Source organism: Lactuca serriola, chromosome 8, assembly GCF_051521515.1.
Source record: "Lactuca serriola cultivar US96UC23 chromosome 8, Lser_US96UC23_V15, whole genome shotgun sequence".
Lineage (NCBI taxonomy): Eukaryota > Viridiplantae > Streptophyta > Magnoliopsida > Asterales > Asteraceae > Lactuca > Lactuca serriola.
Window position 1 is genome coordinate 110,201,897 of NC_136415.1, and position 16,110 is coordinate 110,218,006.

General features: G+C 37.9%; 1 protein-coding gene across 1 annotated transcript; it reads left to right on the forward strand.

The window, feature by feature from the left end:
* Window positions 1–4,106: 4,106 nt before the first annotated feature.
* Window positions 4,107–6,332, forward strand: LOC145068304 (tubulin beta chain-like). The gene is made up of 3 exons (XM_079015252.1): window positions 4,107–4,603; window positions 5,102–5,371; window positions 5,450–6,332. Exons 1-3 carry the CDS (start codon window positions 4,210–4,212, stop codon window positions 6,127–6,129), a joined length of 1,344 nt encoding a protein of 447 aa, XP_078871378.1. The 5' UTR covers window positions 4,107–4,209; the 3' UTR covers window positions 6,130–6,332.
* Window positions 6,333–16,110: the final 9,778 nt, after the last annotated feature.

Below are 16,110 nucleotides of genomic sequence, written 5' to 3' on the forward strand. Positions count from 1 at the left end.
AGTACCAGACATTCTTAATGAAATATGCAGTTGCATGCCCAAATATTTAACTAAATGGAAGAACTATGAAGTAGAATGCTATGAAATGATGGAATTAAACATGTAAAATAGGTGCATAAAATGCATCTATCAAGTGTTACAACTCAACATTGATATTCCACAATTTATGTTGGTGGTATTGGTTAATCAACGCAATATACGATAATAACGCTTACCGAGGCAATTCGTGACTATATTCAACAGATTTTTATTGAACACATTTTTATGGGAGGAAAAATACAATAAAATATTTAACTTTTTTTACCCGTACAATAATTTCCTTACCTTAAATGATAATAATTACTTTTCAGGGAGTTTGACTAGCGTACTAACCTCGTATGCAGCGATGGTGCTTCATAGGAGGATGCAAAAGTCTATCCAGTGGCAAGCAACAAAGATCCCGCTCGAGATCCCATTTCCGTTCTGTGTGACATTTTATGTGTTTTTGATTTTAAAAGAACTTGTGTTGTAGATATGAACTGTCATACATGTTCATGTGGGAAATGGTGCAGTTTGGCTATATGTTATAACATCACGTTATTCAAACATCACTGAATTAGCAGATATGGTTCAGGTATATTATTGCGCTGATGTGTTTCGAACTACCTACCAGACCTAAAATGTGCACCCTCTCCCCACTTTATTTGATTGAGAAATATCAGACCCATTGATGGTCGTTTTATTGCCTATGTAATCACAACTACTTATGTTTGTAATTGATTTTTGGAGTGATTTATTAAAGATATTATTACCGCCCTGATATTTGTTAGAAATTACAAAGATAGAAAAAAATATAATTTACAACCACCATAACCTTATTAAACATAAAAATAACAAAATACATAATTTAAAAATACGAGACATCTTTTAAAATATCCCAAACATCTTTGTATGGAAAATCGACCCCGTTATTTTTATGTTTGTATTCCATCATTGCTAGCTGCAAAATTACTTGTTCATGTTCATCCATTAATTCGTTGTCGATCTTGTGATAAATTTTGATAAAATTCTTCACCTTTGATCGCATGTATACGAACTTAGCCTTCACTTCTTCTTCAGTTCGATACCGTTCAACATCTAACTCAAAAGTGAAAAAAAATTTCCAGGCGTGCCAAATCGCGATATGTACATTAGATGTGGATACATGAGGAAAACCAAACCATCCTAAATTATTACCCAAGACTGAACATGCGTGATTTGTTCTTGTATAGTCCACGCCTGGGGTTGATTTACTGCCATTTCGGACTTTTAAAGGCTCTACAATTTCTGTCTCTTATTTATAGTGGTTCATGCCAGTAATACAAATAAGAGAAAGGAATTGTAGAACCTCCATTGGCATGTTGAATCCACTTCCTGTCTACAATTCCTATCTCCAATTTCCGTCTCTTATTTATAGTGGTTCATGCCAGTAATATAAATAAGAGACATGAGTTGTAGAACCTCCATTGGCATGTTGAATCCACTTCCTATTTTTCTTTGACATTTTTATAGTGGTTCATGCCAGTAATATAAATAAGGTTCTGCAATTCCTGTCTAAAATTCCTATCTCGACATTTGCATGTTAAATCCACTTCTCAGCTTCTTTGATCCCTGTCATTCCGGAGGTCATATAAATCATTCATGTATAGTCAAAACAATCATATATGTCATAAATTTTTGATCAATATGAGTCACAGACGTATATTCCGGACAAGCATTCCGGAGAGACGCATTTCGAACATCGTATTTCGGACAATTGTTATGGACATGGCATTTCAGACTATTAATATATAGCTACCATGCATCATAAACATATAAATAAGTTGAGAATGAGTTCATCTGAGTTTGATGTTTGGAACTGTGAAGAAGAAGATTGCTATGTTTGTTAAGATATTAACTCGTTTCAAAAATGCCCAAATTTCCCACCCCCGGATAAAATGTCTGATGACATTTTCCAAGTTACGAAGGCCGCTGAAGAAGCAAACAAAATGGATTTTGAAACATGTTGGACACTAAATCAATGCACATACGATCTAACAGAACAAGTAAATGAAAAAGAAAAATAGGTTGTTGAAGCTATGAAAAATGTCAAAGAAGCTGAGAAGTGGATTCAACATGCAAATGCAGAGATAGGTAAGCTTCGTGCAGAATGAGACTGTCTAACGGATGTTGTTAGAATTAGAGGAAATTTTATTAACCGCGAACGAAATATGTATCATTTTCAATTTCCTAATTTTTGGAAACCTATATAAGTATGTATTAGGATTTGTAACGATATTAGTACAAATGTTAATGAAAAAATTGTCATTTTAGATAACCCTACCGTTTTGTTTACATATTTAAGTTTCAAAAGTCATTACAATATTAAAATTTTATATTACATTTCCAAGATAACTGAGAACTTGCATCCGATGCAAATTAGCAGTGTCTACATGATTTTCAAACAATTGCATATATGTTTCAATTAGGATGAAGATATGAACCCATTATATGTCAACTGGACATGATCTTCTATTGTTGGAGTTGTCTTACGTGCTTATTCGATGAGGTCCACCGTGTTCACAAACTGTTTTATATCTTCAGACATCGTAATGAGGAGCATTTGCATATTATAAAATGCTAGTTTTCTCCGCTCCTCGGCCGCAGAAGGCGGTAATAGGATTTCCAGTATTATCATCCGCTGTTTCACATGTTAATAATCACAAATGAACTCTATTTTAGTCATATCAACAAGACGTCGTTGCTTTTCTTCAAGACATAATATATCATATTCTATTGACAACACATCCTCATCGATCGAGTCACTTGATGTTGGAGACTATTTTTTTTTTAAATAGATTAGCATACGCATTACAAATAACTCGAATAAACGTATCCGATAATAAATCCAATTTACTGAAACATAACCATAAAAATTTGATGACATTGCAACTAGTCTATAATTATAGGTATGTCTGAACTTGCTACGATCTCATATTTCAGAGTTCTATCTACTTTCAATTTAAGCTTTAACATCATTTCCGATTTCTTTCGTAATTTTATAGGTGTCTGTGCTGGTTTGTTTTTTATTTTAATTCATAACTCAACATCCTTGTTCTTTATTTGCAACAATAAAATTCCAACAACATTTTAATACATTACCATAAAATCAACATTTTTAACAACATTTTAATAGCTTTTATCTTTATCGGACATAATTTTGAAAGCTTTTGTAAATGGAATACAACTTCTTCATCCGTAAAACCCACTTTTTTTAACAACATACTTACAAATTTGTTTTTGGACTAAATAGGGGTTATTAAATAATGACGGACACAAAAAAAAAAGTAATAATCATTTTTCATTCCGAAACATTATTTCAGACTAGTTCTTCGTATTCCGGAACATAATTCCGGACCAAATTCTTCATATTTCGGACCTACAAGACCTTTCCGGTTTCCTTAGAAAACATAGTTCCGGACTAAAAAAATGGTCTTAAACACACTATAAGATAATTACATTCACCTCGTACATGTACAACATAAAAAACATACAAAAAATAGATATTCCAAACTTGTTCATCGTATTCCGGAGTGTTCAATGCATTCTGGAATATGTATGATTGTTTGAAAACTCAAATGCAAGTAACTTAAAGAGTATAACTCACTTGATTTGATGAATCCATGCTGAAAAGTAGGTCCGAAATGGTATATTTCGAATCAAATGGTTGGTTTAAAAAGAAATGGTTAGTTTTGTTAACTATACTCAAATTGTGGTTTCAATTTCCCAATAATTATCTTTATAAAAAAGTTTATGCATCACTTAGAAAAATATGTCGACAATAAACATACAAAAAATTACACAAAAATAATATTATATCTCCTTAATATTCTAATAATTTGTCGAATCATCACCTAATCTAGTTTAAGTTCAGATGTCTTACTCTTAAAAAGAAAATAATTACATCGGTCATCAACCATTTCAAAATTTAAATTAAGATTCTAGTATAACCTTTTAAAATATCTTGTATACTATTATCTGTCCCCGTAGATCTATACGTATACAAATCTAAATACGTATATACGGTTCTCCCTATATAAAAGGTCGTACTGAGAGACTGCAGACATCCCTTCTGTTTCGATCTATATCCAAACCCTATTTCCGCTCCAGTAACCCTAATCCTCTCTCTCCACTCTTCACTCACACTCGAAAATGCGTGAGATCCTTCACATCCAGGGTGGCCAATGCGGTAACCAGATCGGAGCTAAGTTCTGGGAGGTCGTTTGCGCCGAGCACGGTATCGATGTAACCGGAAAGTACACCGGGGACTCCGAACTTCAGCTCGAGAGGATCAACGTCTATTACAATGAGGCCAGCGGCGGAAGGTTTGTTCCACGAGCGGTGCTCATGGATCTGGAGCCTGGTACGATGGACAGTCTCAGATCTGGTGCCTACGGTCAAATCTTCAGACCTGATAACTTCGTCTTTGGTCAGAGTGGTGCTGGTAACAACTGGGCGAAAGGACACTACACCGAAGGCGCCGAGTTGATTGACTCTGTTCTCGATGTAGTTAGGAAGGAGGCCGAGAACTGCGATTGCTTGCAAGGTATACATACATATCTATCTATGTTTATTTGTGTTAAACATTTCTGTTTTGATTAAGTAATCAGTTAGAAACGATAGATCCAGAACATTTGTTGATGACCGCTCTCTGTTAAATATATTCACATCAAATTTAAGTTGGTAGATAGTTCTTTCAGATCTATTTATAATTTCCTCTCTATAAAGCGATAGATCTACGACATGTTTTGTTAATCTGGTAGGAGGCATTTGATGTATTCAAATCCTAAGACATTATCTATATATGACATACTTGACTTTGTCGAAGTGTTGGATCTCATTTTAACTTGCTCCATTTAGATAGATCTACCATTTTTCATAGTAGCGTAAACGATGGTAAATATGATGAATAATCTAATAAACATACTCGTTACATTTTTTTCTTCGGAGTCAGTTATAATCCTCTTACCGAGACTTTCAGATCGCAAATTAAACTTATTACATCCTATTTACCATTTCATATTAACATTTCATAATTTTTCAGGTTTTCAGGTGTGTCATTCTCTAGGAGGTGGAACAGGATCCGGAATGGGAACACTTTTGATTTCAAAGATCAGGGAAGAATATCCCGACAGAATGATGATGACCTTCTCCGTATTTCCTTCTCCCAAGGTTTCAGACACTGTTGTTGAACCTTACAACGCCACATTATCTGTCCACCAACTTGTTGAAAATGCTGATGAATGTATGGTTCTTGATAACGAAGCCTTGTATGATATCTGCTTCAGGACACTCAAGCTCACAACTCCAAGCTGTAAGTTCTTCAAATCACATCTTTCTCTATCTTCTTTAATTAACCTCTACTTAAAATCTTAATCAAATCTTTCAACAGTTGGTGATCTCAACCATCTCATTTCTGCAACAATGTCCGGCGTCACATGCTGTCTAAGGTTTCCAGGGCAACTCAATTCCGACCTCCGAAAACTCGCAGTGAATCTGATTCCATTCCCTCGTCTGCACTTCTTCATGGTCGGATTCGCCCCTCTCACCTCCCGTGGGTCCCAACAATACCGCGCATTAACTGTCCCTGAACTCACCCAACAAATGTGGGACGCAAAGAACATGATGTGCGCTGCTGACCCCCGCCATGGCCGCTACCTCACCGCCTCCGCCATCTACCGTGGCAAAATGAGCACGAAAGAGGTGGATGAACAAATGCTAAATGTCCAGAACAAGAACTCGTCTTACTTTGTGGAATGGATCCCAAACAATGTGAAATCAACTGTTTGTGATATTCCACCAACTGGGCTAAAAATGGCGTCTACTTTCATTGGGAATTCGACTTCCATCCAGGAGATGTTTAGGCGTGTTAGCGAGCAGTTTACTGCTATGTTTAGGAGGAAGGCTTTCTTGCATTGGTACACTGGTGAGGGAATGGATGAAATGGAGTTCACTGAAGCTGAGAGTAACATGAACGATTTGGTGTCTGAGTATCAGCAGTATCAGGATGCTACTGCTGATGAGGAGGGAGAGTATGAGGAAGAGGAGGAAGAGGCAGAGTACGAGGGTTGATTGGGAGAGAAGAGTGAAGGAGGCTAGAGGCTATTATATGGTTATTATATTGTTTTGTGTGTGAATTGTCTTGTGGTTGTCAACTCAACTACCATTTTGAGTTGGTTTGTGAAAAACTTGCAAGGAAGATCTATGGGTTTTTGGTAAACAGTGTGGGTGTAATTCTGTTTCTGGATTATAACTAGTACTCGTTTTTGTGATTATCTTGTTCCCTACTTTTAGATGATTTTTGTGTTGATGGTTGTGTTCTTTCACTTCTTACCTTTTTCTAATTTTCTTCTTTTCAAAAACTTATTTCTACCGGTTTTGAGAGCATTCAACTACGAATTTATGGTTTTCATGTAAAAATTTGCATGAAACTTTTATTACACCTTAAATCCGCTGTAGTGGATAGACATAACTGAATTTGGGAACGTGGATTATCACATCATGGGAGGACCACTATACTATACATTTCATGATTTCAATGCCGTATTTTCTACGCTTTAACCCTTTATGCCCATTGTTCACGGAGGACCACTATACATTTCATGTATCAATTCCGTATTGTCTACTCTTCTAAGCCTTTACATCTTCGTAACTTTAACTACCAAGCTTTTTCTTTTTATATATAATAAATCTAAATCTAACAACTGAGGAGAACCAAAATACATCTCCAGCCTTCTATAAGCGTGGACTCGGTCCCACATAGTAGTATTTCTAAAGGTTGTCCCAGATGGAGGGACATGCTTTCACATATTGTATGTTTGTTTCAAGGCCTTGAAAGAGGGATGAAGTACGAGTTACATTAGAGTTATTGGATGGAACGTCTGTTTCTTTAAGGCTAAGCGGAGTGGGGATGTTAAGCCCACTCGCTACGCTTGTTAGAGAGCCATGAACACCGCCCCCTAGCGCTCACTATGGGGGTCGCTATCCGATCGTCGTTACAACTTTGGCGAGAAGAGAGAGAAGGTGAGGGTGGAAGCTGATTGGCGGAGATGATCCCCTTCTTCATCGTTGATTGCAAGTCCGAAGTTCTCATCGCGTTCTTCATTTCCGATCCCACCTAATGGCAAAATCGATTGTTGGAATGTGTTTTCACCGATCGGAATTGGTCCAATTCATGATTTGGGAACGCCGTTGTCATTGTATTGGTGGAATTGGAACGCCGATTTTCTACCCTGTTACCATTGTTTTGTCTAATTTGCCTCAAAATCTAACCAGTTTTTGCGATTGTGCTTATATATTATATACTCAATTTATTGATTTTAGTTGGTTCACAATGAATCACTTAATTGATATCAAAGAATCAATTCATGGCATTAGACGATTTCACATCCACAATTTATTTCATACAATTAATTTATTGGGTAAAGTATGGCTATATACATGGCTGAATTTTATTGTTTAGCAAACAATTTTAATTTCAAGTTTTTAATGTTCCTGTTTTTGTTTTTTTTTACTATTCCTGTTTTGGTACCTTTTAGTTTCTGGAAATCTGTTTGGAAGTTATTGTGTTACAATTTGATTTGAAGTTCTAGTTGCTGGAATGTTACAATTCGAGTTGTAGCGTTGGAGGTTAGTGTGTTACAATCTGATTCAACTTAGTGTTCATTCACTATTCAATGTTCAGGTTATTTTTTTTGCACAAAAGTTAATTTTTCATTGTTAAAACTGAAAGTTGGATTAATTTAGTGTGATTTTGGAATCGTGATTGGATCCAACTTTTTGATCTTTAACTTTCTGCAGTTTGCTCTCACCCTTCTTTATATTGAGTAATTGGATTGTTAAGGGTTCTTTTGTTATAGTTGGGCAGGTTTACCTTTGTGTTATAGTTGGACAATTTTAATGTTTTTATTATGGTTCATTTGATTAGTATGGAATGGAATCAAGATTAGAATGAAATTGTTGAATCATGAAAGTGACCCTCTTAAACTTGACCTACCGCAGCCTTTCAAGATCCGCAGTCAAGTCAGCTTAGCAACCACATCCGAAAGTCATCATCATCCACAATTCACTATCTACATTTCTTAGTTTAGCTCTTTATCTGCTTTTCTTAGAATACTTTCTTTTGTCCAATATGCCTTGCATGGCTACGGTTAGATAGTTGAACAAGTGTAATCCTTGAGCTTCTATATATAGGACTCAATGTTTCTTATTTCAATATAATAATCTGATAACACTTCGCATCTTAAACCTCATATCTAGTGTTATTTCTCTCTTCTCTCTCTTACTAGTAAAGTTCACTATATCTGAATACCATCTCTCTTCGGATCAAGTCATTCTTGACTTAATCACTAAGTTTGATCTCACTTACTAACTCGTCTGAATGCATTCCTTGTTAAGAATCAACTTATATGTATACTTGATATAACATCTGCTGTCATTTATATTTCAGCACCTAACTCTCTAACTATCTAACTCTAACTTGTTATTATTGTTGAGCTTTTAGATCTTTTGAGATAACCTATTCCACAACTATACTTGTTCTAATGTTTGTTCAAGTGTGTCTCAAGTTTTTCTCTCAACAATTGGTATCAGAGCCAAAGTGGTTGCCTTTTGAAGCAAAACTCTGATTTTCAAAAAGCCTTCTATACCACTGAAGCTCATCTCTTCAAAAAGAAAAAAAATATAAAAAAAAAAAATTTCAAAACAAGGAAATATGGCACATGCATTATCTCTTAATGTATCAAACAATGTTGGCGGTTCGAATAGAGTACCGATACTTGTGGCAAATGAATATCATCACCGGTCCCAGAGAATGGAAAGATATTTAAGGAGACTTGGAATAGACGTATGGAGATCTGTTGAAGAAGGACCTCACGTTCCTATTCTTACTCCAATACAAATCGATGGAGCCACAACTAGACTAGGAGGAGGTCAACCAACGTTGAATCGTCCCACCAAAGATGATCTAGACAAAATGGAAAATGACGCTATTGCCTTTTATGAGATTTCATGTGGAGTTGAGCCTGACAACTTTGACATAATCATAAATTGCAAGTCTGCAAAGGAGATTTGGGATGTACTGAAAAACCTGTATGAAGGAACCGAACAAGCTCAAGACAAACAAGCTTACTACTGCACTCAATTAGTTTAATAACTTTAAAGCTCATGCGAGTGAAAGTTTGGAAGACTCCTTTAAGAGGTTTAATCTGATAGTCACTAAGCTATCCAATGCTGGCACAGTCTGAAGCAACCATGAAGCAAATCTTCAGTTGCTAAATGGTTTAGGAAGACACTGGACAACTGCCAAAATGATTGTTTAAGGGGATAGAAAAATTCATTCTCTATCTCTCTATAAGCTCTATGGTGAACTGCAAGCCCAAGAGTCTACCGTACTCAAAGACTATGCAGACCTCGGTGGTCCTCTAGCCCTCGTAGCACAATCTCCTCATTCTCAATCACACTCCGCATCATATGACAACCCTCTGTAGTCATATGAAGCAGACTCAGAGTACGACGATGAAGAAGAATTTCAGAATGTAATCGATCTTGTCAGCCAACAATTCAACCGACTACCACCTTCTTTGTTCCGAAAGAATCAACAATATAACAAACCACCCTTCAACCGAAATCTTAACCCTCAAAACAATCACTCTCGTTTCACTAAAAAGACTCACCCACCACCGCAGTCACAAAATACTCAACCCAAGGAGACACCAAGAGCCCATCCAAACCATTGACTCTGGTACTCCCTCAAAAGACAAAAATGATGTTGTGATATGTCACAAGTGTAACGAAGAGAATCATTTTGCCAAAGACTGCAAGGCAAATGTAATGAAAGATAGAGCATTCTATCTCAGAATGGCTCAGGAAATGGAGGAAAAAGAAAAAGGAAGGGCATATATTGCTCAAGTAAAAAGAGATCATCAAGTTTGGTCATCTGGGGATGAAGATGAGGACATCAGCAGCGTCAAAGGAAAGGGGAAGATCTGTATGATTGCAACTGCTGATGAGGATGATTCTACAAAGATGGAGAAGAATTACTGCTATTTGGCAAAAGATAGGACACTCAGCATTGTCGAACACGTAAAACTTATGATTCAAACTCTAAATTATAACATGCATGATTGCCAGACCTTCATAGAAAACCTTAATGACACATGTGTTTCCATCCTTATAGACTATAACAAAGCATTAGATGAGAAGAACATTGCATCCCAGGAAATAGAACTTCAAATCAAACTACCAGTGCGTCGCATCCGAAGTGACAATGGAACCGAGGTCACTAATAATAATCTAAATAGTTTCTTGGTGTCTAAGGGCATAAGTCACAATTTCTCAACTCCATACACCCCACATTAGAATGAAGTAGTAGAGCGAAGGAACCGTACTCTGGTAGAAGCAACCATATCTATGCTCAATTTTGCCAACCTTCCTCTCTACTTCTGGGCCGAAGTAGTGGCCACAACATGCTTTGTGTAGAACCAAAGCATCATGTGCAAACGTCTCAGCAAAACACCATATGAGGGCCTCAACAACAGAAAACCTAATGTTCGATTCTTTCACATTTTTGGATGTATATGTTTTGTGATCAACAACAAGGATCATCTCAACAAGTTTGCACCAAAATCTGATGAAGGCATCTTCCTTGGCTACTCAACAAACAAGGTAGCCTATAGGGTTCTCATAAGACGTATGAGACAAATAGTCGAAAGCTTTAACGTAAAGTTCGATGATTATTATGTCCGCAACACTGCTCCCTACACCGAGACTAAAGCAATTATTGAATGTGATATTCCTGACTCTTCGGGTCCACTAAACATAGTTGAAGTTAACTATGATGATCTCTTCAACCCAATAGAGACTGCTAAACTATATGAGGTTCTTGTGTCTCCTAAAGCCCAAATGCAACATGTAGAAGTATCCGGGCCTACACTATCCGATGATGTGTCACTAAATACTTCCACCTCGCCGGTTGAGGGGGGAAACTCAACTCCGGATCATACGACAACCATCGAGGTTCCAGTACTAGAAGAAGCAGCTCCAGTTAATCTCCGCAGAGGATTTCAACTATCAAACGTTTCTTCAGACTTGAATGATGAAAACATAGAGAATATATACACCAGAACTGACCCAAGAATTCTCACAATTCCAACAATCCAGGGGGAAATTTCTCATGCTCAAGAGGATTTCCCATCAGCAATCCAGAGGGAACCTCTTCCAATCGCTCAAGAAAATTCTAATCTCGCTCCAACCGTCCAAGACGATTCCGCAGGATGTTCTCAAATTCAGGGGGAACTGCCGTCTCCAATCACAGAGTCTTCCGATGTTGAAGATATTCCATCTACCGCAACTTCTGATCATTTTCAACCCTATCTACACGTATGGACGAAGGACCACCCACCAGGTCAAATCATCGGTAACCCATCCGCAGGTATCCAAACTCGATCTCCCAAGGATTTATCTGATCACTGTCACTACGTATCATTCATGTCCTTGGTCGAGCCACGAACGATCAATGAAGCATTACTAGAACCAGACTGGATATCCACAATGCAAGAAGAACTATGAGAATTCAAAAGAAACAAAGTGTGGCAACTAGTTCCGAAGCCGCAAGGTCACACTATTGTTGGCACTAGATGGGTGTACAAGAACTAGTTGGATGAATCCGGTGCGGTCGTCAGAAACAAGGCAACACTAGTTGCCAAGTGATATAGTCAACTTGAAGGTATTGACTATGATGAAACGTACGCTCCGGTGGCATGAATGGAAGCCATCCGAATCTTCTTAGCATACACAGCTCACAAGAACATTAAAGTACATCAAATGGATGTAAAAAGTGCTTTTCTCAACGGTGAATTAAAAGAGGAGGTTTATCTTTAGCAACCTCCTGGCTTCGAAAGTCTTGAATTTCCTGATCACTGTTACAAACTTAAAAAGGCAGTCTATGGTCTAAAGCAAGCTCCAAGAGCATGGTACGAGACTCTCTCATAATTTCTTGTCTCATCAGGGTACAAAAGAGGAGTGATTGATCCCACTTAATTTAGAGAAGCAAATGTTAATCACCTTATGCTAGTACAAATATATGTGGATGATATCATCTTCATATCCACAAATCAAGGAATGGTGGATGAATTTGCAAAGCTCATGACTAGTAAACTTTAAATGAGCATGAATAGAGAGATTAATTTCTTTCTGGGTCTTCAAATCAAACAAATTTCGCAAGGAATATTCATTCATCAAGAAAAATACATCCCTGAACTGCTAAAGAAATACTCAATGGACAACTGTTCCTCAGCAAAGGTCCTGATGGCCTTCGGACATAAAATCTCCGTTGATCCTACCGGTGAAGCCGTAGATCACAAAACTTATCGATGAATAATTGGTTCATTGATGTACCTAACCGCAAGCCGACCAAATATTGTCTTTGCAAATTGGTGTATGCGAAAGATACCAGGCTGATCCAAAAGTGTCACACATGACCGCAGCCAAGCAGATTCTAAGATACTTAAAGGGTAGAAAAACTCTTGGTTTATGGTAACCCGCAGGAAATGACTTCATCCTACAAGAATTCACTGATGCAGATCATGCCGGATGCAGACTAGATCGAAAAAGCACCTCCGGTGGATGTCAATTTCTGGGTGAAAGACTCGTCAGCTGGTCATCAAGGAAACAAAGTTGTGTATTATTGTCTACCGCAGAAGCTGAATATGTGGCTGCAGCCAAGTGTTGTTCACAAGTCTTGTGGATGAAAACACAACTTATGGACTACGGATACAGAATGCTAAGGATACAAATTTATTGTGACTCTGAGAGTGCTATAGCGATTTATCACAATCCTATTCATCACTCTAAGACAAAGCATATTGAGCTACGGTATCACTTCATCAAATACCACATTCTGAAAGGTAATATTGAACTAATTTTTGTCAATACTCATGAAGAGATTGCTGATATATTCACAAAGGCACCTGACTCTACAAAATTCAACAGTTTCTTACAAATGTTAGGAAGGATGAATCCAGACCCACAATTCTTTTTGAATTGATAGGTACCGCAGACCACCCTTGGTCTCTGTAGCAGTCCTAATTGAAGTTATTTATGATAAATAGTTTTGGTGTATCCTAGGTATCGTAGTATATTCTACGTACCACTATATCTCTCTTACACCGCAACTATATATCATATCTATCTTTCAATGGTCCTTATTGATTGTTGTTACTAATTTTTGTTCAAGTGTTCCCCTCAGCTCTTCTACTACAGTCATTTAACCATCCATCCACAATGATGTCTCAATCTGCAATAATGTCTCAATCCGCAATGATGTCTCAATCCGCAATGAAGTCTCAATTTCTCAACTACTTCATAAATTCTTGAAACGTTGTGTGCTATTTAATGATCCTTCATTAAATAAGAAAAACATTCTAAAAAAACATTCTTGGTATAGCATTTCTTTGTTTCAATTCTGTTTTTTAAATAAACCTTGTGTCAGACCTATTTTAGGTATAATGACAAAAAAACAATTTTATATAAAAATCTCTTTTTAAGAAATCTTTTTCATTAAACAGTCTCTTCCTATTACCCCAAAATGTCAAATCTGTTACATCTTCCTCCTTTACACAACAGATTAACCCCCTCACCATACGTTCTTCAGACGTGATGTTTTAGGGACTAACATTTCATTAAATGCAACCGCTTTTGGAAAATTCAAAAATAAAAAACTAAATCGTTTAATAAAATCATCTGTGGCTGGGATTGCATCCAAATAAAAAACCCAAATGTTTTATTTTACATGACTCCAATTAGGGTAAAATCAATTAAGTTTTAATTTCGCCACTATAAAACCCTCTTTTTCTTCCCAAGAAAGGTTTACGCTTTCTGCAAACTCTCAAGACGAACTTCATCTCCTTCATCTTCTTGCACTCTGTTTTCCTGCAAGTTCTTCAATTTTTTTTTAAAATGGTGAAATCGGGTATCTCCAAGAAACACTCCAAAACATCTATCTCTGCTCACCCAACTGGTTCAGACTCTGCCTCAAGAAAACAAATGCCTACGATTGCCTCAAGCAATTTTAGGGCAGTGTTCAATGTACATTCTTTTTACAATGATCCAATCAAGTTGATGATCAAGTTCTTGTCAAATCATCCATTGTTCGCTCCTTTTGATGCTTTCACCGACGTAGTTCCACTTTCAACCCTCTATAAATGTGCTTTCTTTGCATATCGCACTCTCAACGATCTTCAAGAGGTGCATCTGAATTTGGTGAATGACTCTTTGGTTATTCTGACCAAAGAGAAGTTTCTCAACACCATTAATCTGTTAGTTCATCCTTCAACCAAGTTCTTCACCCCAAGCACAACCGATATTTTATCTGCACTTTACCAGATGGGTTACCAAAAGAAGCTTAAAGGCGTAGGCGAATTCAAGAAGAATCAGTTGCTTGAGGTATGGCAGTTCGTTTGCCACTTTGTAATCTGCAGTCTGTCTGGCAGGACCAGAAGCATTGATAACATGGGCCTCAAGCTATTAGAGCTAGTGTGGAGCATCTTCACTGGCCATGATGTCAACTACGGTCAGATTCTGTGGGATGACTTCCTGCAGTACATTCCCAAGGAAAGTCCAAGAGAAAGCCCTACCGAACTCACTTTTGCAAGATTTTGGTCTATGTGCATCTCCGATCTTCATGCTGATGCGGGACTGAGCATGGGCAACGATGTCAACCTCTTCATTACCAAAGATCTTAAAAGGTACAACCCTTCTAAAGATCAATCTCTTTTCAGAACTATTAGACGACTACCAACCCACATACTGTCTACACTTGGACTTGAAACCAATGATGTCACAGATAACTTAGAGGCTACGGAAGGTATTGACCCATACCTTCCTACCCCGCCTCTACCTAGTCAGAACCTACAAACCTCAACCGCACCCATCAATCCTGATAGTACCGTAACCCCATCCTCTTCTGCCTTATGTAACTTGCCTTTATCACAAAGGGTCAAAAAGGTTGCCTCAGCCAACCAAGGCCCCTACAACATCTCCAAAAAACATGGAACCCCAAAGAAGAAGGATACTCCCAAAAACACTGAACCATCCAAAAAAAGGAAACTCAAACCAATTGTGCCTTCAAATGACGACTCAGATGATTCTGATGATGACGCACAACCCATTGCAATCCTCCAGAAAAGAAAAACAAAATCCACAGACCAAATGCGTGGCCGGACAGATGTCGCGGCCTCTCAAAAGGCTCCGGTAGTCCTTGGGGTGGCCGCATACCCATTCAACATAACCATCGAATTCCTCTCAGACACAAAATGTGTGTCTGCTTCACCTACTCGTGGAGACTCACCCCCAACTCACTCCCAAGAGGATGGAACTGGTTCTCGCCCTAAGGTCTCCAGGGCTTCCCGTCTACATTTCTTTTCACCTGAGGAGTTGAACTCCATCCTTTTATCTATAACCCATACACTTCAAACACCTTCGCAACTGCAGGGCAATTCTTCCGCCCTTGCCAGAATTGACCCGAGGCCAGACTTGACGACGGTTCATGGAGACCGAGGAAGCTCAGGAAATCCTACTCCGCTTCCATATTTTCCAAGTGGTTTAGGCATGGTGAGCACAATTGTACAAGGATCCGTGGACCCGGGGGACACCTCGATGCTTTATCAAGGAATTGGCGATATTGATCTCAATGATTCATGGAGTAAATACAAGCCAAACAATGAAGCTGAAGCAAAGAAATATGCCACTTTCCGTAGAGCATTTCAAGCAAGAAAAGATAGACAAACCAAGCACATTTAACAGAAACAACAAGAGATTCACTCATTGGCGAAGTATTGGGCAGACGCCATTAACAATGCTCACACCATAGACAAAATTCTGAAAATACAGGAGTTGATGTCCCCAATGGCTGAGACGATCCACAACGTTCAGACCACTCCTGGTGGTGAAGGTCAATAAAAACCCCTCCCACTCCAAGTGTTAGAGATTCTCAAGAAGATGGGACCGCAATCGAAGTTAGATCTGCACCAACATTCGGGCTCGATGACTTCGATA